Source organism: Myodes glareolus, chromosome 2 (genome assembly GCF_982192425.1).
Source record: "Myodes glareolus chromosome 2, mMyoGla1.1, whole genome shotgun sequence".
In the NCBI taxonomy this organism is placed as follows: Eukaryota; Metazoa; Chordata; class Mammalia; order Rodentia; family Cricetidae; genus Myodes; species Myodes glareolus.
In genome coordinates this window covers 84,484,138-84,506,561 of record NC_142027.1, presented here as the reverse complement: position 1 = coordinate 84,506,561, position 22,424 = coordinate 84,484,138, and the positions used below count along the sequence as shown (strand labels likewise).

The following is a 22,424-nucleotide window of genomic DNA, read 5'->3' as shown; positions in this document are numbered from 1 at the left end:
GAAAAAGGGGGAAAGTGCATTTTAAACTGTTACGGAGATAACAGGAAAAGGAGAGAACATATGAGTGCAGATAGTGTAAAAATCAGCTAAAAAGAGACACATATTTGACGGCTGTATTTGATCTATACCTGTAAGGTAGATGGTACTTAATAAGAAGACAATTACACAGTTGGAGAAATAGGTCGTTAGTGTCAGGATGAAAATTTTTTAGAGTTAAAGGAAGACTATAGAATTTAAATTTAAAGAGCAAGCAGCAGCATGTCTTTTTCTTGACTGGCTGGCTGGGAGGTCAGGGAAGTATAAGAGAGTGGCAGGTTGCTGACATCTGAACAAGTTGGGAAATCAGTGAAAGAGCAGGGGGAGGGGCAGACACACAACTGTGCAGGAGAGTGCAGACAATTAGACAGATGCAGAGAGTTAATAAGCAGTATAAAGGAAGATTTAGTGAGTTATCATGAATGTCTCCAACGGAACTAAAAAAAAAAAATCCTGTAGAGTTTTTACAAATCATCAGAGAGAGCATCCTCTCTTTAGAATTTGGTCTTGGATTGGCTAAAGGCAACATTCTGTGTGTGGCCACTTATATTTTGTAAACATAACTGGAGCAGGATATCCTCACCCAGAAAGAGAGGAAGACAAGTTTTACTGTAGCAACAGGAAGAAAAGTTGTGGGAATAGTTTCTGCAGTGTTGAGAAGACATCACATGGGTTTTTAAAGCAGAGGAAATGTCTCTCCACAGAGCCTAATGCTGTGGGCCCCTTAGTGAAACTTGCCTTGTCATTAAACCACCAGGAGTAGGCATCTGGGCTGCCTACAAGGCAGTTTTAAAGTTTAAAGCACAAGTTTGACCATTTAGATTTTAGTAGGTACAGTAAAGAAATATGTTCAGAGTGCACAGAAATCCAAACTGCTAGACCTTAATCCTAGGTGATAGCATGGCAAAATTTTTTTGACTGAATCATGATTAATAAAACCCAGAGAAAGAAATTGGGGCTTTCTGTTTATTTCAATACGATGGACATGCAGAGAGACTGAGTTTACAAACTTGCATAAAATAAAGGCTCTTTGCTTTTACATATGGGACTCAGTCTCCTTGTTGGTTTTTGGGGAACATTGCACACCTGGGCGTAACATATGTACAGTATGTTTTAACAAAATTAATCTCAAATTTCTATAAATATACAAAATTTGTATATAATATAGAAAAATTCAATCCAATGTAACACATTTAAAACTAATAGCTGATTTTTAAATGTAGGTTCAATAATCAACCTTTTAACTTATATCTATGTCCTCCCTTTCTCTTTTCAGAGGAGATTCAATAATCTACCCTTTTACACTATCATATCTATAATAGTCATAATCTGTTGATTTTGGATAACCAAAAATCAACAACCCCATCTTTTGGGAATGTGGGTGTAATATTCTTAAATTTATTTCCTGCCATCTGAGGGTGGTGGTATTTTTAGGGAATTCTGAAAGAAAAAAATTGGGTTTATTGTCAAGTCATGGGATAGGCAGCTATATCTTTTTTTTTTTTGCAGTCTATGTATAATGAATATGGCTTGTCTCAAGTCCAGGCTAGAGTAGTTTGTGAGGCTGGATCACCTCAGCTAGCCACCTCGAAATTGTTCTTAGCAGTTTTTAGTCCAAAGCCAATCAATCTTTAAGTGGTGCTATCAGCTGAATGACCAAGTGGAATCATTGTTCTAGAGCTCCATATTCTTCCTGGAGACTACAAAGATTACTGTAGGAAAAATTATTGTTCACTGTGGAAAACATAAACATTATTTATATCAAAATGGAAAATTTAAATTTCAATAAACATATATTCCAAGAAAAGTACCAGAAAGATGAAAATACGTATGGGGAGAAGTAAAATTTTTGAAAGCAGAGTTTTGATAACCTTAGTTCCTAGATTTTTCCTTCCTTCTTTCCCATACCAGGTATTTCCTGGTATGAAACACCTGGTATGGGAAAGAAGCAATATTTTTTTTATCAACATGTTTGGACTGAAAGGAGAGCCCCCATCCAACTTCAAAGCCAGCTTTTATTTTTAAGTGAGTTACGACTACCATTATACTGAGAAATAGAAACTATGTATGTTTAGAGGGTGATATTTTTATACTGCAGAGGATATTGATATCATAAGTCAGATTTCACATTGCTTGGTAATTTTTTCTCGATAGGTATCATTTCTCCTTTAGGCATATAAATGTACCAGGTCTTTTGACATTTTGAAGATAGATATTTGCATAGACAAGAACAGAACATTGTTCCAAATATGGTATTCCCCTCTGTATGCTATGAATGTGTTTTACTACCATTTGTTAATAAGGAAGCTTTTTTGATCCTATGGCAGAGCAGAATAGAGCAAGGTGTGAATTTCAAGCAGGCACAGAGAAGAAAAGATGGCAGAATCAGGAAGGCATCATGTAGCTGTTGAAGAAGACAGATGCTCCAGAACCTTACTAGTAAACCAAGAACCTTGGAGAAAAATACAAATAATAGACAAGGGATAAATTAAGATATAAGTGTTAGTTATTTTTTTATTTCCTACATTATTTATTAATAACTTTCCAACTCTTAGGAATGAATGACCATTATTTCTGGTTCTTTAGGAATTCTTTTTTTAAATTTTTTTATTACATTATAAATAATACCTATGAACACCTGATTTTCGACAAAGGAGCTAAAACTATATACAATGGAAGAAAGAAAGCATCTTTAACAAATGGTGCTGACATAACTGAATGTCAACCTGTAGAAGAATGAAAGTAGACCCATATCTATCACCATGCACAAAACTCAAGTCCACATGGATTAAAGACCTCAATATTAATCTGACCACATTGAACCTGATAGAAGAGAAAGTGGGAAGTAGTCTACAAGACAAGGACACAGGAGACCACTTCTTAGGTAGAACCCCAGTAGCACTGACAATAAGAGAATCAATGAATAAATGGGACCTCCTGAAACTGAGAAGCTTCTGTAAAGCAAAGGACACTGTCATTAAGACAAAAAGGCAACCTATTGATTGGGAGAAGATCTTCACCAATCCCTCATCAGACAAAGGTCTGATCTCCAAAATATACAAAGAACTCAAGAAACTAGACACTAAAACTCTAATTAACCCAATTAAAAAATGGGGTACTGAACTGAACAGAGAATACTCAACAGAAGAACTTCGAATGGCCAAAGACACTTAAGGTCATGCTCAACCTCCTTAGCGATCAGGGAAATGCAAATCAAAACAACTTTGAGGCCGGGCGGTGGTGGCGCACGCCTTTAATCCCAGCACTTGGGAGGTAGAGGCAGGTGGATCTCAGTGAGTTCGAGGCCAGCCTGGTCTACAGAAGTTAGTTTCAGGACAGGCTCCAAAGCTACAGAGAAACCCTGTCTCGAAAAACAAAACAAAACAAAAACAAAACAAACAAACAAACAAACAAAAACCCCCACAACTTTGAGATACTATCTTACACCTGTCAGAATAGCTAAAATCAAAAACACCCATGATAGCCTATGCTGGATAGGATATGGAGTAAGGGGAACACTCATCCATTGTCAGTGGAAATGCAAACTTGTGCAGCCACTATGGAAATCAGTGTGGCAGTTTCTCAGGAAACTGGGAGTCAACTTACCTCAGGACCCAGCAATTCTACTCTTGGGGAATATACCCAAGAGATGCCCAATCATACTACAAAAGCATTTGTTCAACTATGTTCATAGCAGCACTATTTGTAATAGCCAGAACATGGAAACAACCTAGGTGCCCCTCAATAGAAGAGATGCCATATCTTACTACAGTTCTTTTTTTTAAAAAGATTTTATTTATTCATTATGTATACAACATTCTGCCTCCATGTATGCCTATAGGCCAAAAGAGGGCATCAGATCTCATTATAGATGGTTTGTGAGCCACCATGTTGTTGCTGAGACTTGAACTCAGGTCCTCTGAAGAACAATCAATGCTCTTAACCACTGAGTGATCTCTCCAGTCCAAAGTTCAGTTCTTTATCATGATTCTGGATTTCCTGCTTGGTGTCCAGTCAAGACACTTATCTAATAAGGAACCTCCTTCAGTCAATGATCATTAAGCGGTTGGACAAGGTTGTGGCATGACTTTTTGGATACCCAGAGAAAGCTGCCTGCCCACATGCCCACCTCTCTCTCTCTCTCTCTCTCTCTCTCTCTCTCTCTCTCTCCAGTGCTGCACACCTTGAGGTTGGTCTTCCCACTCCTGTTCCACGACTTTCCCCCTTGCAATACAGAATAATATTAGCAACTTTTAGAGCTAGTTTTGGATCATTTGACTCTGTGTTTTCCCCTGTTTATACACTCAGTTACATCTGGTGCCCCATAATGGGTTGAAGGGACAGGTCAACTCTATTTTGAGAACCCTTGAGGCACTCCCGCTTTGTAAGCCACATAATGCATTGGGTACTGACTCTCCCTGCCCATGTTACCAGCTGATGGCTCATGCTTCACAACCACTGATGGACTCTGTGTGCCCTGGGAATGCAGTGTTGCTGTCCACTTGTCACTGCCTCTCCAGCCAATAATCCACAGAGTGCACACAGTTCATGATTCACACTGACAGAAGGTTTTGTGTTTTTCCTTTATCCTGGTCATCAAATCTGAATTGCCTTGTTCATTGTAAAAAGCTACCCTTAATTTGTAAAACAAATCATATTTTCCAGTATCTAATTGCATGAAAACCAATTCGGGATTTTCTGCTGCTTGCATCTCTCAGCCACATGGTTAAAATGGTGACACCTGCTGGCTAGTATTGGTTATTGCACATATTCCAACTGACTATAACTGGGTAAAATACAACAATGGGCCAATAATATAACAATCCAGAAATTCAATAAGTTTTTACTTATGCTATGGATAGTATTCAGCAATGCATATGTGATTTTCCTTCTACACCCCTTTATTTCATTATAGGTATTAGCTTTGCTTTCAATCATCTCATTAAAAATGGTTTGATAATAGAGCCAAAAAATGAGGTACTTTTAGAAATAATCAGTCTTTACAAACTACTAATGAACATCAAAAAGGGGAAATCAGCACTTTGGAGAAGAATATGAGCAATTTGATGGGCAAAATTCAGTCAATGGTGAAAGGTGCTGAGACATTGCCTGAGAGAATTCGTGTTGCTAAATTTAATAATTAGAATCTGTTGAACAGTTATGATAGGATCCAGATAGGGTGTCTCTAAAGAAAGGTATTATGCACGCCATCAATGTTATGTCCAAGGATGAGATGTTATCTTTACTGAAAAAATTATATATGTTGGAATTCTCAGTGAGCCATTAGAATAGAACACTGGCCAGGAGATCCAGAGTTTACAGAAGGCAATGGTTAAAAGATATGAAAAAAAATGAAGAATTTATTGAAACTGATGAGCAGGGAAAGAAGGTAAAAAGACAGGATTTATCCTCATCAGTACATGTCATACACTGGGATGACTTTTCCAGAGTTATAACTGCCTATACAGTGCTCTTCTTAGAAAGACCATCTGGAAACAAGTAACCTAAAGTAGTCAAAGAGTAAACATGAGAACCTATATGTTTGAGTGATCTAAAAGACATTACACAAGCAATACTGGCTTATGGACTGCATTCACCTTTTGTATGGAAAATTGTGAAAACATGGGCTTAAGGCAATAAGGCCATCCCACACAGGTGGCTTCAATTAATCTCAGTGGTCCTAGAAAATGGACCTCAGATGCTTCTAAAGGGTTAATAGAGAGAAGAGGTTAAAATCTTAGAACAGGGAAAAGCAAAATGATTTTAACTTTCCAAGATCAAATTCTTGGTGAGGGACATTATTTTGAATCTCAGGACCAGGCTCTCTACAACAAACACACCTTATCCCAATGTAGCACAGTAGCTTTAAATACTTGGGACACAATTCAGGAACTAGAAAAGAGATTTTAATTATATATTAGGGTTAACACTGCCAGAACTCTTTAGTGATTTTTTCTAAAGATCAACTAAAAAGACTCAGAAGCTAGATGTGTACCTATTAAATCTTTGGCTTTTAAAAATGCCAATTTAGATCTGGGCGGTGGTGGCACATGCTTTAAATATCAGCACTTGGGAGACAGAGGCAGGCAGATCTCTGTGAGTTTGAGGCCAGCCTGGTCTACAAGTGCTAGTTCCAGGATAGGCTCTAAAGCTACAGAGAAACCCTGTCTCGAAAAAACCCTAAAAAAGGAAAGAAAAATAAAAAAGAAAATGTAGACTTATAATGTAAAAGGATCCTTGGGCCTTTAAAGGTCAGATCAGCACCAATAGATAAATGGATATCACATACAATTAATGTTGAAACATGTGAATATAGTAATGAAATTCGAGTAGGAGAAGCAATTTCCAATGTTATAAGGTGACACCAAAATGTCAATTTTTAAAGATTGTGATAGAATGAGACATCTGAAACAGGATTGGAGTCAAGGAATTCCTAGGAACAATATCACATTTAGGAATAGCAAGAATAGGTGGACTCAGCCGTCTGGTATATGTAAGAGGTGTGGCAAAAACCAACATTGGACCAATGAATGTAGGTTAACAAAAGACAGACAAGGCGATCTAATAACATCAGAAAACTTAATGGGGGGCCTGTTACAGTCCCCTATAATCCACATAGTTCAACCATTTCAAGTCAGTGTGGAGAACATGTCTCACCAGGAAAATTAAAAAACCCAGTGCCTAAGGAAAAAAAAATATTGTTTTGAGTGATGGAATAGACATTGAGCATGAATCAAAAACTTCGGATTAGGAAATGTATATTCTGGCAGACTTCTATAAATTATCAGAGACCAAAGCTAAGAGTGTGTATAAATGAAGTTGTGATTGAGGGATTGATAGACATAGGTATGGACATGAGTATTAGTACTCCAGAATCTTGGCATCTGAATTGATCTCTTCAAGAGGCACATATTCGATTCCTAGGAATTAGACCCCTATTTCAAGTGAAACATATCATGAGATGTGTTGAATGCATTAGGCCAGAAGGACAGAAAGGAAGTCTGAGGCCATATATATTGTTCTTTTTAAAATATTATGATGATGAGATGCCCGGGGCGGCTCGTGGAGTCCGACAAGGATGGCCGTGAGTCCCTGCAGCGCCATGCGGCCGGGGGAGTCAGGCGGGTGGTTACGGTGAATAAAAGGCTCACAGGACATAGTATTATTTAAAAAAGAGGGAGACATTTATTGTTTAAAGAAGAGAAAAACAGAGAGAAAACAAAGACACACGTACACATAACACGAGACAAACACACACACACACACACAAGAGAGAGGATGGCGGGGGGGGGGGGGGGGGGCGTGGTTAGTTCTTAAAGTGACAGCAGAAGAATAACAATATGTCGCTAATATTACAGTGAATTTATGGAGTCATGACCCATTGCAGCAAAACTCATGTTTCTTGGGAGGATATTATAAGATATTATAAACAAAAGTCACCAGCCATTTGGACTGTACAAGAACACAAAGCATCTAGCAAACTTTCAGAGGTACTAACAGCCCTGCATTAAAAATGGTTAACTAAGAAACCAACATGAATTAAACCATGGCTTTGAACAGAAGACAAACTGCAGGTTTTTGAACAGCTGGTATAGGAGCAACTTATTGTTCACCATATTGAGGAATCTACTAGCTTTTGGAATTCTTCTGTATTTGTTGTGAAAAATAAATCTGGAAAATGGTGAATGGTGACAGATCTTAGAGCTGTCAACAAGGTAATTCAACCAGTGAGTCCTCTAAAGTCTGGAATTCCTCTGCCTTCTCTATTACCAAAGGGTGGCCTCTCATAGTAATTGATTTAAAGAATTACGTCTTCACTATAACTTTACAAGAAAATAGCAGAAAAAAATGCTTTCACAGTACCTACTTATAAAAATTTTCAGCCTACAAGGAGATACCAATGGACCATCCTACCACAGGGAATACTCAATAACCCTTCCCTGTGCCAATACCTTGTAAGTCAGCCATTGGATATAAATACAAGCAATTAAGTCTACAATTTACTATTACATTGATGACATTTTGTTATCTGATTCAAATGCAGATACTTTAAAAAGAATGTTTGAAGAAATAAAGAATGTTTTGCCTAAATGGGGATTACAAATTCCTCCTGAAAGTACAATAAGGAGATTCTGTTAATTACCTAGGTTACATAAAAGGTTTATAGAAAATTAGAACACAAAAGGCACAAATTAGGAGAGACCAATTGTTGACTTTTAATGACTTTCAAAGATTGCTAGAAGACATTTCCAGTCTAAGAGCAGATGTTGGGATAACACCTGATCTAATAATTTATTTAAACAAAACCTTAGATGGTGAAAAAGACTTAAATAGTCCCAGAGAATTAGTAGCTGAAGTGAAAAAAGAATACATGATCATTGAGAAGAAATTTTAGGAGGCACATATGGATAGGGTGAATACACATTTTAACTATATTCTAGTAATATTGCCTTCCAGAATTTCCCCTACAGAAATTTTAATGCAGAGGGAAGATATTATCTTAGAATGGATCTTTTTACCATGTAAACAAAGAAAAAAATTAAAAGATTTATAGAAAATGTTTCTGAATTAATTATAAAAGGAAATTTGAGATTTTGTCAATTGGCAGATATAGACCCAACAGAGATTATAGTGCCTTTTAATACCGATGGAATTAAAAATTTATGGGAATACAATGAATCATAGCAAAGAACTTTTGCTAAATTTTGGGGAGAATTTAATAGCAATTAACACAAAAGTGAAGAAGAAACTTTATCTCTTAGGTGCAAACTTGAAATGTTTAAGTGCGACGTTTTGGCAGATTAGAGAAAGGCAAACCAGACCAGGGAGACAAGGAAAATTAGTCTCCCCCTCAAAAAAATTAGGCAGGTGGAGAAACAGATTCTAAATAAAAATACTTAGCTGAGTGTATTTTTACTTTTGACAAAGTTCCTGGATATAAATTGAACTTTGAAGCTCATAAGGATTGTTTCTAAGCGGCAAAAATGTTAGACCTATCAAGTTATTACTATTTGTGGTCTGTATTAAAATCCATACTGTGGAAGAAGCAAAGAGACAGCTATTTTGCAGCTATATTTTATCTATACCTGTAAGGTAAATAGCACTTAATAAGAAGACAACTATTTGAAGAAATAGGTTTCTAGTGTTAGAATTTAAAAAATGTTTAGAGTTAAATGAAGAGTATGGGTTTTAAATTTAAGAGTGAGCAGCAGCATGTTTTTTTTTTTTTTTTTTTTTTTTTTTTTTTGTGATTGGCTGGGAGGGCCTGAGAGTGTAGGAGAGCAGCAGTTTGCTGATACGTGAGCAGCTGGGATAGACAGTGACAGAGTAGGGGGAGGGGCAGAGACAGCTGTGCAGGAGAATGCAGACAATTAGACAGATGCAGAGAGTTAATACGAAATATAAAGTAAGCTTTCTTTCATTATCTTGTATGTCTCCAATTGAAGTGGAAAAATCCTGTAGAGATTTTACAAGTCATCGGAGAGAGCATCCTCTCAGGAATAGGATCTGGGATGGGCTAGCAGGAACTCTCTATGCATGGCCACTTATTTTTTGTAAACATAACTGGAACAGGATAGCATCACCCAGAGAGAAAGACAGGTTTTAGTGTAGCAAGAGGAAGAAAAGCTGTAAGAATAGTTTATGCAATGTCAAGAAATCATCACATGGGTTTTTAAAGCAGCTTAAATAGTCTCTCCACTTAGTGAAACTTCCTTTGTCATTTAAATGAGAGGCACCAGGGATATGTACCCGGGCTGGCTACAAGACGGTTAGGGTTTAAAGTACAAGTTTGATAATTTAGCTTTTAGTAAGTTACAGTACAGAAATTTGTTCAGAGCAGGCAGGGATCTGAACTTGACTTAAAGTCTATTGACCTGGCAGCAGTACATTCATTCACTGTGCAGTGTTTGTGGCTTCAACATCCTCTCCTTGTTTCAACTGCTAAGAGCAAAAGGTGAAAACACCTGATCTAAACAACCGCTAGAGGTAGTTAATCTTTGGCAAAAGTGCTCTTGGACCAAGGGACAGATGTTTCCCCTGGTTGGTTACATAGTTTGCCTTGCTGTCCTATACCCTATGCCTACTGGGGAGAAAAACAGTCCAGTAAAAAGGCAGACTTGCCTTGCTCCAAATTTTTACTGATTATAAACCCATTAAATTCTCATGTAATTACTTAAGAATATAGTGTAGCACACAAGTCCCCCCTCCTAGATTTCACTGATGATTTAATCTCTCCCTTAATAAACCTCTCCACTCACTATCCACAGACACCTAGAGTCATAAAGTAAGCTGGCGGCTACTGGTTTGTGTGTAAAAATCCTTATCTGTCTTTTATGGCCATGAAAGAAGTCCAGTCCTGGACTCTATTAGGCCTGGAGAATTGTAAGTGTATAACAACTGAAAAGCTTTGTAGTATTAGAGAACAAGAAAGAGAACAATAAGGCACATACATGCTCAGGAAAAATCACCAGTTAGTGGGTGCATTTTTTTTTTTTTTACTTAAAGATTTCCTTCACCGAAGGTAGGATCAGAGGGAACCTTCATCCAACGATGGATGGAGATAGAGACAGAGACCCACATTTGAGCACTGGACTGAGCCCCCAAGATCCAAATGAGGAGCAGAATGAGGGAGAACATGAAAAAGGAAGTCAGGACCGCGAGGGGTGCGTTACCCACTGATAGAAGGGGACTGATCTAATGAGAGCTCACCAAGGCCAGATGGACTGGGACTGAACGAGCATGTGATCAAACCAGATTCTCTGAATGTGACTGACATGGAGGCTGACTGAGAAGCCATTGACAATGGCACTGGGTCTTGTTTCCTCTGTGTGTACTGGCTTTTTGGGATCCTACCTAGTCTGTTTGGATGCTCACCTTCCTAGACCTGGAGAGAGGGGGGAGGAACTTGAACTTCCCACAGGGCAGGAAACCCTGACTGCTCTTAGGACTGGAGAGGGAGGAGGAGAGGGAGTGAGGGGAATGGGAGGGTATTGGGAGGAGGGGAGGAAGTGGAAATTTTTATAAATAAATAAGTAAATTAAAAAAAAAAGATTTCCTTCACCAGTTGTAATGCCTTAGCTAGATCCTAAGGGAATCTGAGGGGTTGGTACCCCAAAGACCCTCTTTACTTACCTTACCAGAATCAGTAGTTTTTTTCATAAGGGTCACTCTGGAAACTGACTGCCTTCCCTGTGGCCCACCACCCCATGGTGTACTCATTAAACTCTTCCTCCTGTTCTGCTCTGAAGGAGAAACCAGGCTCTATATGCAAATCCTTTTCCTGTTACGTCAATGGACAGTTGACTACATGACTCAAATGGGGAATTTTAAATTCAGTGGTGTTGCAGTCATTTAATATAAGAATTGATTTGGATTACTGAAAAGGACAGGAAGGAAAGTCATTATCCAAAAACTAAAGAATTGGGATTAAGGCTACCTGAGTCAACATAAGAGAGCTTGTCTCAGAAATAATTTTCTAAAAGGATGCACATGCACCTGTTCTAAAATTATTATGCATTCCCAGGGATAAAGCATATTAAACACTTTGAAGACAAGCAAACAAAAATCTGGTTAATAGCAGCATGCATTCAGCTCTGGCTAATGCTTGAAGAGGAGGTAGCCTACAACAGACTTCGCATTCCACATATACCGTCATCCTTTGTCTTCTTTTAGCTCATGACCCAAGATATACATTGTACAATATAAATAGTGACAGGAGCCTGCAAGTCTAGCCATTTAGGAAGATGAAAATTTACAGAGCAGATCTATCTTTTAGATCATACATTATGAACTGCATTGAAGAGAAGCACTAAGACATATTAAAGATGTACTTCTGCCAGAATCCTCGCACATATGAAAGTGAAATAACACAAAAATGGGAAAAATCAAGGAAAAGTCACCAATCCCCACTGTGAATGCTGTTATTAAATCAACAGGCTTGCTGAGCTCTTCAAATGTTAGAATAAGGCTGCCTTCTCCTCTGAGAGGGCTAGCTAGATTTTAAAGTCACAGTTGCAGAACCTGTGTTCAGTTTAACAAGATCTGCCCTCTGCCTCAGGGCTTTATCATGTTTTTGGTATGTGGGTGTTTGCCTACCATTTTCTGTGCACAGTACCTAAGAGGCCAGAAGAGGGCATCAGATCCTTTGGGACTGGAGTTAGAGGAGATGGTTGCCTACCATGATTTCTTACAATGATCCTTTTCTTCTTTCACGACAGACAGTGCTCTTAGCTGATAAGCTGCCTCTACAACTGCTTTTATATTTAAAATTTATTTTCATCCATTTTACTTAAAATATATCATATCACTTTCACCCTTCTTTGTTCTCTTCACATGTTCATAAATTATTTCCTTTCAATTTTCTCCTTTTTATACATGTGTGACTAACGGTGTACAAATACATGTATAAAACCTGCTGAGGCTATTTCTGTTGGTTGTGCATATTTAGTTCCAGGATTGACCATGTTCCATTGGATAATCAATTAATTAGCTCATCCCTGCCTGAGTTAAATTCTCCCACTTGAAGAAAAACTCCGGTCGTTAAGGAACAAAATGATCTGACCCCAGAGTAAAAACCGTTGGTGCAAATACCTCATCAGACACTTGCAGGTATAATTAATGACTCTGAATTTCTGAACCTGCAGCAAACACTCTGAACACTCATCTGAGCCAATCACAGTCTTTCTTGAAACTCTGGCCCCCCTCGACAGCCTAATGACATGTTCACTAGGCTGAACAGATGGCTCAGCAGATGACATCACTGGCTGCTTATCCACACAGCTGACTTTGCTTCCTAGAACCCACAAAACAGCTCACAATTCTCTTTAACTCCAGTTAAAGGGGATCAGATACCCTCTTATGGCCTCCACTTTTGTACTTGGTATATACAATGACAAACTCAAGTCATCAGACAGCAGCAGCAAACTTTATGTACTGAGAAATATTATGGTATTCCTTGTGGTTCTGAGAAAATGTTACGAAAAATGTTTAGTCCTAAGGATAACACATTCTACAAAAAAGGGAAAAACAAGAGATAGCAGTTTATTATTTTCAATTGAAAATAGGTTTTATTATTTAAGCTGTTTTACATCTGTCCTTCAATAAAAACATGTTTACAACCTGAAAAAAGGCAACATATTACTGGTAGAATGTTTTAATTAATCAGGGTGCTGACTTAGTGGGAAATGTATGTGGTGTGCAAGTCTGGTAACTTAATTTTGATCACCATATGAAGAGAGCCAAAAGTCCACCCCGAAAAGTTGTCTTATGGTCTTTACATATCTGTCAGGCCTAAAATTCCATAATCATATCACACATACATATAACAGAAACTTTTTTTTCAAAAAAATCTTATTAATGTTACATTACCTGGCATCTCTGGATAATTTCCTTAGAAGGAAGCACTTCATGATGAAGTGACAAATGGATAACTAATGTGGACAAGAAGAGGCATGGAACTTCCAATAATGTATACATATCCAAAGGACATCAAGCTATACTGTGAAATATTCAGTTGATTACTGAATATCCCACATATTAGATCTCTACCAGTTTGATGAAAATGATGCTGTGGACACACATATAAGGTAATATTTCTAATACTTTAACCTATTATCCATTTTAACATTAATTTTAATAAAATATGTAGATAAAACAGCAAATGTTGGGGTCTAACATGTACCCTTGGACTTATATTCAAGAGACTGACCCATGATGATTATGAGTTCAGATGTATTCATAACTAATTAGTGACATACAAGCTAGTCTAGAAAGTAAAATACATCTCAAGGGAATTTGTGACTATAGGAAAAAAGAAATCCAGGAAAAAAATTCACCCCCCTTTCACAGACACCATTACTTAAAAAGTATGAATATACACTGCTTAATATTAAAATAATGTTTCACTTAGATGATAGAAATCTCACTTTATATATTCCAGCAGGAAAATATCTTTTTCTAAGTGATAGCACAGTAAGAGATGTACAAATGTCACAGAAAGAATACAAAGAGCACAAAATAAACTTCATTAAAAGGATTTTCTAAATGTATAGAACACTTTAATGTCTCTCTAATTAGAAACTGCAATGAATAAATGTTCACCATGACACTTGAGTGAAGATAGTGAATGATTAACTATTTTCATGAAGAAAAAGATATGAAACAAGAATTTCTTAACAATAAAGACCACTATGATGTCTAAAGTCTTTGCCATATCATTTACATGAAGAAGATTTTTCTCTTGCAGCAATTCTTCCGTATTATCTGATGTTAAGATGATTAAAAAAAAAAGTCTTCAAAATATTTACAGGGCTGTGGACGTGGATAAGCAGCTAGGACAAGTTCATTGTCAAGATGAAGGTCAGGTTTTTGAGAACTTCCCATAGTACTGCAACAGGGATACCCACGGGTCTAACCTTCCTGGGTACAAGCATGAATATCCATATACCCACACAAGGGCACACTAAAATAACATAATTAAAATTAAATAAAATCTTTGACTAAACAGTTTTTCACACATGAATGTTTTTCTCCTGTAAGCATTCATTCCCGTAACCCAGGTGTTGAGGCATTTAAAGGCTTGCTTCCAGAGTTTTTCTCGGTCGTGATTTTGATCATACAATATAAAGCAGGAATGTAGACTTGATACAGAAATTAATCATTCTCAATTAGAGGCATGATTTGGGAAAATTTAGAAAATATTGCCATCCTGAAAGAAATATGTCATAGGTTTGTTCCTGAGAGTATACATTCACACACCAGTTCAAGTTCCTGGTTCATGCTGCAGCCTGAGGATGTGAGTTCTTAGCTTCCCAAGGTAGGGGTCATGTCTGACACTTCTTGTGACAACACTGTCAAGGTGATCATGTAACCGTCTGGAACCCAGAGTCACCTTAAACTCTTTTCTTAATTGATGTAGACATTATGATTTACCACAGACACAGAAGAGGCACTCATCACATCTACACAATTTTACATCTGGATAAGTGAAGTGATAGGGGAAACTTTGTTAACCAATCATCTTTAAGAAGTGGAACCTAGTTAAGGCTTGGCTTCCTGGAGCCCAGGTAAAAACCTGAGATGAACCAGGTGCTTGCTCTCTGGGTGATTCCCGTGGCACACAGCAGAACTTAGACTTTCCATTCTTGTGGCATGAGTTTCCCCTTATAATAAGTAAAAATATAATTGTTTATCTTTAAGCTAGCCTGATTATGTTCTGAATCAAGCTAACTTCTACACATAAGTGTATTTATATAACTGAAGAAAAGTGAGAAATCAAAAAGGGTTACCTTATCATTGAATTCATGGGACTTCTGTCCAAATAATTTTGCAGGTGCAAATGAAATAGATTTCATAATGCTTGAACAGATTTGACACTTGTAGACTTGTTTTCTTTCCAATCTTATGGAAGTAAATGTGTGTTGGCTGAAGATATTTTCAAAACATTTATAGTCACATTCCCTTCAGCATGAATGATCTGAGGTCCTCAGAGTTCTGTAATATGCAAAGGCCTTGATAGACCTCACATTCACTAAAAGTTATTCTTGTATAAACACTACCAAGAATAATAAAACTTTACCACACTGATTAGAGGGTTGTCAGGCTGGACTGTGGTGGCATGTCCCTTTCATCCAGCACTTGGGAGACAGAGACAGACAAGTCTCTGTGAGTTAAAGGCCAGTCTCAACTATGAGTGAGTTCCAGAATAGTCTCCAATGTTACAGAGAAAACCCTACCTTGAAAAACCAAAAAAAAAAAAAAAAGTTTCTTTGCAGTATGATTTTTTTCTCAAGATGTTAAAGTATGATGACACATACAAAGGCTCTGCCACATTGGCTAAAATTGTAGGTTTCTATTCAGCATGTGTTCTTTGATGGATTTGGACACTTCTACGACATGCAAAGGTTTTACTACATTGATTACATTCATAGGGTTTCTCTCCAGTATGTGTTCCTTTATGTGTTTGGAGACTACAATGACGTGAAAAGGCTTTGCCACATTCATTACATTCATAGGGTTTCTCTCCAGTATGTGTTCTTTTATGTGTTTTTAGACTACTGATTTGTGAAAATGATTTACCACATTGATTACATTCATAGGGTTTCTCTCCAGTATGTGTTCTTTTGTGAAGTTGGAGACTACTGACATATGAAAAGGCTTTACCACATTGATTACATTCATAGGGTTTCTCTCCAGTATGTGTTCTTTTGTGTATTTGGAGTTTACAGTGTTGTGAAAAAGCTTTACCACATTGATCACATTCAAAGGGCTTCTCTCCAGTATGTGTTCTTTTATGTCTGTGAAGCTCACCAAGACTCACAAAAGCTTTATCACACTGATTACATTGATAAGGTTTCTCTCCAGTATGTATCCTTCGATGTACTCGAAGACTAGTGGTCAGTGAAAAAGCTTTACCACATTGATTACATGTGTAGGGTTTCTCTCCAGTATGTGTCCTTAGATGTACTCGAAGACTACTGTTCTGTGAAAAGGCTTTACCACATTGATTACATGTGTAGGGCTTCTCTCCAGTATGTGTTCTTTTATGTATTTGGAGACTACATTGACGTGCAAAGACTTTACCACATTCATTACATTCATAGGGTTTCTCTTTAGTATGTGTTCTTTCATGTATTTGGAGTTGAGCGCACTTTGAAAAAGCTTTATCACATTGAATACATGCATAGGGTTTCTCTCCAGTATGTGTTTCTTTAAGTATTTGTAGACAACTGGTACCTCCAAAGGCTTCAACATGTTGAACACCATCATATGGCTTCTCTGCAGTAGGATTTTTTTCATGCCTTTGGCAACATGCAAAGGCTTTAAGACATTGAGTATATTCTGAGGGTTTCCCTCCATTATGGTTATTTTCATACCTGCAAAAATAATTGGCACACGTAAAAATTTTACCATGTACAATACATTGATAAATCTTAATATCTGTATAAATTAATTTTATAATTTTGTTTAATTGTAAAGAGGAATCAGATTTTAAGTTTTACATTCATGGTATTCTCCTTCAGTACGGAATGTATTGTGTCTTTGAAGAACCTTTGATGGTAAGGGTCTTTTTTTTTAATGACCCACATTTATAGCATCATTTTATGAGTTTTTTTTTTACATATTTGAAAGGAACTAGACAAACTCAGTTTTAAATAACCTTACATTCTTTTTGCATTCATACATTTTCCTGTAGTACAATACACACCACAATAAATTGTACTAGGACAAAATAATTAAGGACATACTCCAACACTCATGTGGCTTATCTTCAGTGTGAGTTTGCTGATGTCTTCCCAAGGAAGCTTGAAAACCAATTAAATATAACCTTATATCACATTAAACAAATCTACTCAGTGCTAAAATACTAAATATCTTTCATATCTTCTCATTATTCTGAAAGAGATACAGTCCCTCTTTCCATTTTGGGAAGCTCACTTGTGACATATGACATTCTTATTAAAGGAAGCAGAATTGTCCATTGAAATCACACAGTTTGACTTTCTGTTCCTCACACACATGTGGTGTAGGAATTAATGTTTTTCCAAAAGAGCCTTTTTGACTCACATATACTAATTCTATCAATAAGTTTGGCAAAGTCACAAGTACATGAATAACACTGGCTTTACTACAGTCTATTGATTTTTGGGCAGCTTTAAACATATACTTATTATTTATTCAATGTTCATTTGTGTGTTTCTTGTGCAATATCTGAGTGGTATGAAACTAAACGGCTTGGTAGTTCTACAACATAGTTCTCATGGGGCAATAATTCAAATGGTGGTATCAGTTAAGGAATCCTTACTTTCTCTTCTGATTTTAGAAGAATACCTTGGAAACACAGACCAGTTACCTCATATTGAGGCATATGATTTTATGAGAAATTAATACTCTTCAATATACTTTAAGCTGTGTTTATTTATACTATTATTTTTCTTTAAATCATCCAGGACAAATTAAAATTTCTTCAAAGACAAATATATACCAAGTTGCAAATAAAAATTACCTTCCATGTTTTCTAGCATTTTGGTAATGCTCTTCAAAATTATGGTCTTCCCAACTGTAGCCTAAAATATCATAACAGAATATAGATAATATATTAATGAATATTGAACAAAATTGAATATCTTAAGTGAACTATGCCTTAGTTATTTGTCTCATTCTTACTCTTTCTTCAACAAAAATATAGAAAAATATTAATAAATAATACAGAGTTGTTCCCTTATTTTAAAATGTGAAGGAAAATTCACAGTCTTACCAATAGCAGTGAGGTTCCTATATGTCTCCAGCATCACATCTTTGTAGAGAATCTTTTGGGAAAGATTCAGCAAAATCCACTCATCCTGAGTGAAGCCAATGTGCACATCTTCATAGGTCACTGAATTCTAGAATAATCCAACCAACAGTAAAACAAAGTATGATCCTGACATTGGATTCTTCTTTTAAAATGATATATTTGTATAATGCTGCTGCTTCCCATACTTCTACCATGACATTACATTGCAATGTAATCACCAGTCACTTAAGAAGGAAACTAAAGAGGAGGTTCATATGTGCCATTCCTTGGCACTTTAAATAAAATACAGCCTTGAGAAAGAAATGCCAATAAACAGACGTACAGAGACAGACAATCAAGCAGAACAATACTACTGAGAAAACATTACAGAAATAGTAAGAACAATGATTATCTAGAAAAGTGATGAGCAAATTTGGATATATTGACTTTTTCCTTCAATCCCAGCAATCAATGAAAACGCAGAAAAATTAAATTGAGTTGGATGTCAGTCAAAGCCTATGAAATGAGCGACAGGTAAACCAGAGTTACAAATTAATAAAAGCCAGTATCCATCCAAAAATCATTCAAATAAAAAATGTAAAAAGAGTCTTAAGGTAGATATATTACCAATTATCTGAGGAACGGCCATATTATTTTCCACAGTGGCTCTACAGGTTTGCATTCCCAGGAGCATTGGAGGAATGTTCTCCTTATTTAACAAACTTGCCAGCATGATTTGTCCCTTGCGTTATTGAACTTAGTTATTCTGAGAGGTATAAGGTGAATTCTAAAAGTTCTTTTGATGCACATTTTAGTGATGGCTAAGTATAGTGAACATTGAGTTAAGTGTTTCTAAGACAGTGTAGATTCATCTATTTAAAACTCATTTAAATCTGTACCACATTTTTATTCAATTAATTTATTTCTTAATGTGTTGCTTCTTGAGTTCTTTGCTTCTGAGTAAATAAACCCCAACTACATAGACAAACCAGATGTGTACTCATTGTAAGTGGATATTAGCTGTTGAGTAAAGACTAATCACAGTACAATCCACAGACCCAGATAGGGCAAGTGACAAAAATGGCTGTAGCAGGGGGTGCATGGATCACAAACAAGAAAATTAAATAGACTAGATTTTGTGGGGTGTACTCAGAGCAAGAACAGGAAGGATCATGGGAGTAAATGGAGGGATGGAGGGAAAAACACAGCAATTACTAGAATAGAAAATCTTTCAATGGTTGATGGTCAAACAGTGCAGTAACAACTTTCTGTAATCTTTGAGGGTGATTATAGTGAGGATTCCCTATAACTCAGAATATGGAGGCTGTACTGGCCATCTTCTGTAATCACATATGTTTCCCAGTGGTGGGAATAGGAAACCAAGCCATCCACAAAATATTTGACACAGACTTGTTGTGTATGGAAGATATATCAGGAAAATGGTGGCTCAAAATTTGTGTAGTGGCTAACCAATGACTGGCCCAAATTGAGGCCCAAGGTGGCTAGGAAGAACACCTAGATGGGCAAGAATCAGAAGTCGGATGGCTCAGAGAACTAGGTTAGAACCTAATACAAGTAACAATAAAAAAATACAGCCAATGTAATGATACCTAATTCCATGACCAAAAGCTCTCCAGGTCTACAATCCTGTTCTGCTGTGTTGAGAGCAGCACACTTCTTTTTCTTGGACTGGTTTCATTCCCCATTAGTAACTCTCCTTGGCAGGTAACCTATGACCCTGGGATCTCTAACATCTTGTGTAATTAAAGAATTCTAACCTTCCAATATTAAAATCCACTCAAGATCTTCTGTATTCTTCCATAGGTTTTGGGTCAATACACTAACTCTGCCCTCTGCAGTGCACACACCTGGTCTTCTAGACTCTGGCTGGCTCAGTTCCACTGTCACTGCTGTTTTGGTGGTCATCTCACAGTGCTGGCCTCTCCAGACACTGGGATCTTCTGTTGCAACTGGGATTCACTTTCACCTGTTGTTTCTCATAGAACCTCCTCAAGGTGCTGCACCTCTTGGCATGACCCTTACAGTCCTGGGCATTCAACTGCCAATGACACTGCACCTTCAGTGAACTCTTTTGCTGGCCTCTCACTGGGCCAAATCTTACATTCATCAATACCTTGAAAATATTACCACCTAGGTGAAACACATTACAAACTCCATCTACCAGCATGAGGTACCATCTTGGCTACCTCTGGAAGACAGCTTCTCTGTGCTCTTAGAAAACACTTCCCAGAAATTTTCACATCAGTGATGCTGGTCTCTGAATCATCACTAAATTTTTAGCTCTAGCCGTCCAGCATTAAGTATCCAGCAGAGCAATATTTCACTTCAATATTTCTGATAATTTGCTCATCACAGATGTTTCTTCAGCTCCAAATAACCAGAAACAGATGATTTATTACTTTTCTTTTACCCTCATCTCAAGCCAGAACCACGAGGCCCAACCTGTCAGGTTCTGCTGTTTACTGGGGTTGGAACATGACACCTTGTTTAATTCAATCTTTACCAGCTTTCTGTCTTTTGCTCTATAAGCTTGGCTGTCCTGGAACTTGATCTGTAAACTAGGCTGAGCTTGAACTAACAGAGATGTGCAGGCCTCTGTGTTCTGAGTCCTAGGATTAAAGTCAATGTGCCACCACCCCCTCAGGCCACCAATCCCTTTATTCTATTTCTTAATCTGTTGATGTCTTTGAGCAGATGATTTAGATATATTCCACTTTTGGGGGCCCTTTTCTCCTCAAGTATGTACCTTTGCTCAGCTGCTCTTTTCCTTATGTATCTTCAGTAGGGTTACCACTAATATCCCTTCAGCAGATTCGATCTTAAGCTCTGTTGAGATTCCTTCTGCTAATGGAATTTATCAAAATCTCCTTATTTTAGCCTCAGGCAGATTCTTTGAACCAAGCACTTTCTTCACCAATATAAGCTCTTGAGCTGGCTCCTGATATTTTATATCATTATCAATGTCACTCTCTCCCATGCTCCTCCTAGTATGATCCTGTATGCAGTGCCAAATGCATTCTGTCATTTTCTTAACCAAAGAATCAAAGACCGTATTATTCTAAACAAAAGCATGGTTAGGATTAGCACAGCAATACCTAAGACTCTGGAACCAACTTCTGTGTTAGTTAGGTTTTTTTTTTTTTTGGTTTTTTGTTTCGTTTTATTTTTTAAGGAGACACCATGTCCAGAGAAACTCTTATAGCAAAAAATCTAAGTTGGCTCACGTACTATTTTATAGGTTGACTTAATTATCATGGCTGGAAACTTGAAAGCAGGCAACCAGATGTGATACTCGAGCTGAGAGTCCTTTGTTCTTGACTCAGAGGAAACAGGACATAGTTTGACACACTGGGAAGTATCCTGAGAATAAGACACCTCAAAAACCCACAGTGACATTCTTCCTCTTACAAGACCATGCCAACTCCAAATTGGCCACACATCCCACTACTTCCACTCCATAAGAGATTAAGGGGGACAAGTATATTCAAACTACCACAGTGGTATAGCTGAGTCTTGATGTAGATAGATTCCCAATTATCTGAGGAATTGCCATATTGACTTCCATACTGGCTATACAAGGTTGCATTCCCAGCAGCAATGGGGGAGTGTTCCCTTTTCTCCATATTTTTGACAGTATGAGATGTCACTTGTGTTATTGATACTAGCCAATCTGACAGGTGTAAGATGAATCATTCAAGTAGTTTTGATTTGTATTTCCTTGATAGCTAAGGCTGTTGAACATTTATTTATGTGTTTTTAAGCCTGTTAAGTTCATCTACGTAGAATTCTTTATTTTGATCTTTACCAGTTCTATTAAATTCTGAGCAAGTAATTGCAGAACCACATAGACAAACATGATATATGGATATTAGCATTTGAGTAAAGAATAATCACAGTATAATCCACAGACTCAGAGCGGGTAAGTTATAAGAATGGTTGTAGCAGGGGATGCACGGAGCCCACATGAAAAGAGGAAATAGACTAGATTTTATGGGTGAACAGGGAATAGAAACAGTAACAATCATGAGATAAACGGAGGTATGGAGGGAGACTATACAGGGAGAGATGACTGGAATAGGAAAACTTTTAAGGT

At 37.3% G+C, this 22,424-nt stretch overlaps 1 protein-coding gene across 1 annotated transcript in view; it reads right to left on the bottom strand.

Annotated features, from left to right (window-relative positions):
- Positions 1-13,114: 13,114 nt before the first annotated feature.
- LOC125399866 (uncharacterized) overlaps positions 13,115-22,424 on the bottom strand; it is an 80,316-nt gene continuing 71,006 nt past the window's right edge. The window contains exons 5-7 of the mRNA XM_087897894.1: positions 18,293-18,419; positions 18,041-18,101; positions 13,115-16,910 (exon numbers count right to left, since the gene is read on the bottom strand). Coding sequence (XP_087754020.1) covers positions 15,887-16,910; positions 18,041-18,101; positions 18,293-18,419 — 1,212 coding nt within the window. The 3' untranslated portion in view covers positions 13,115-15,886. The remainder of the gene's footprint in view (positions 16,911-18,040; positions 18,102-18,292; positions 18,420-22,424) is intronic.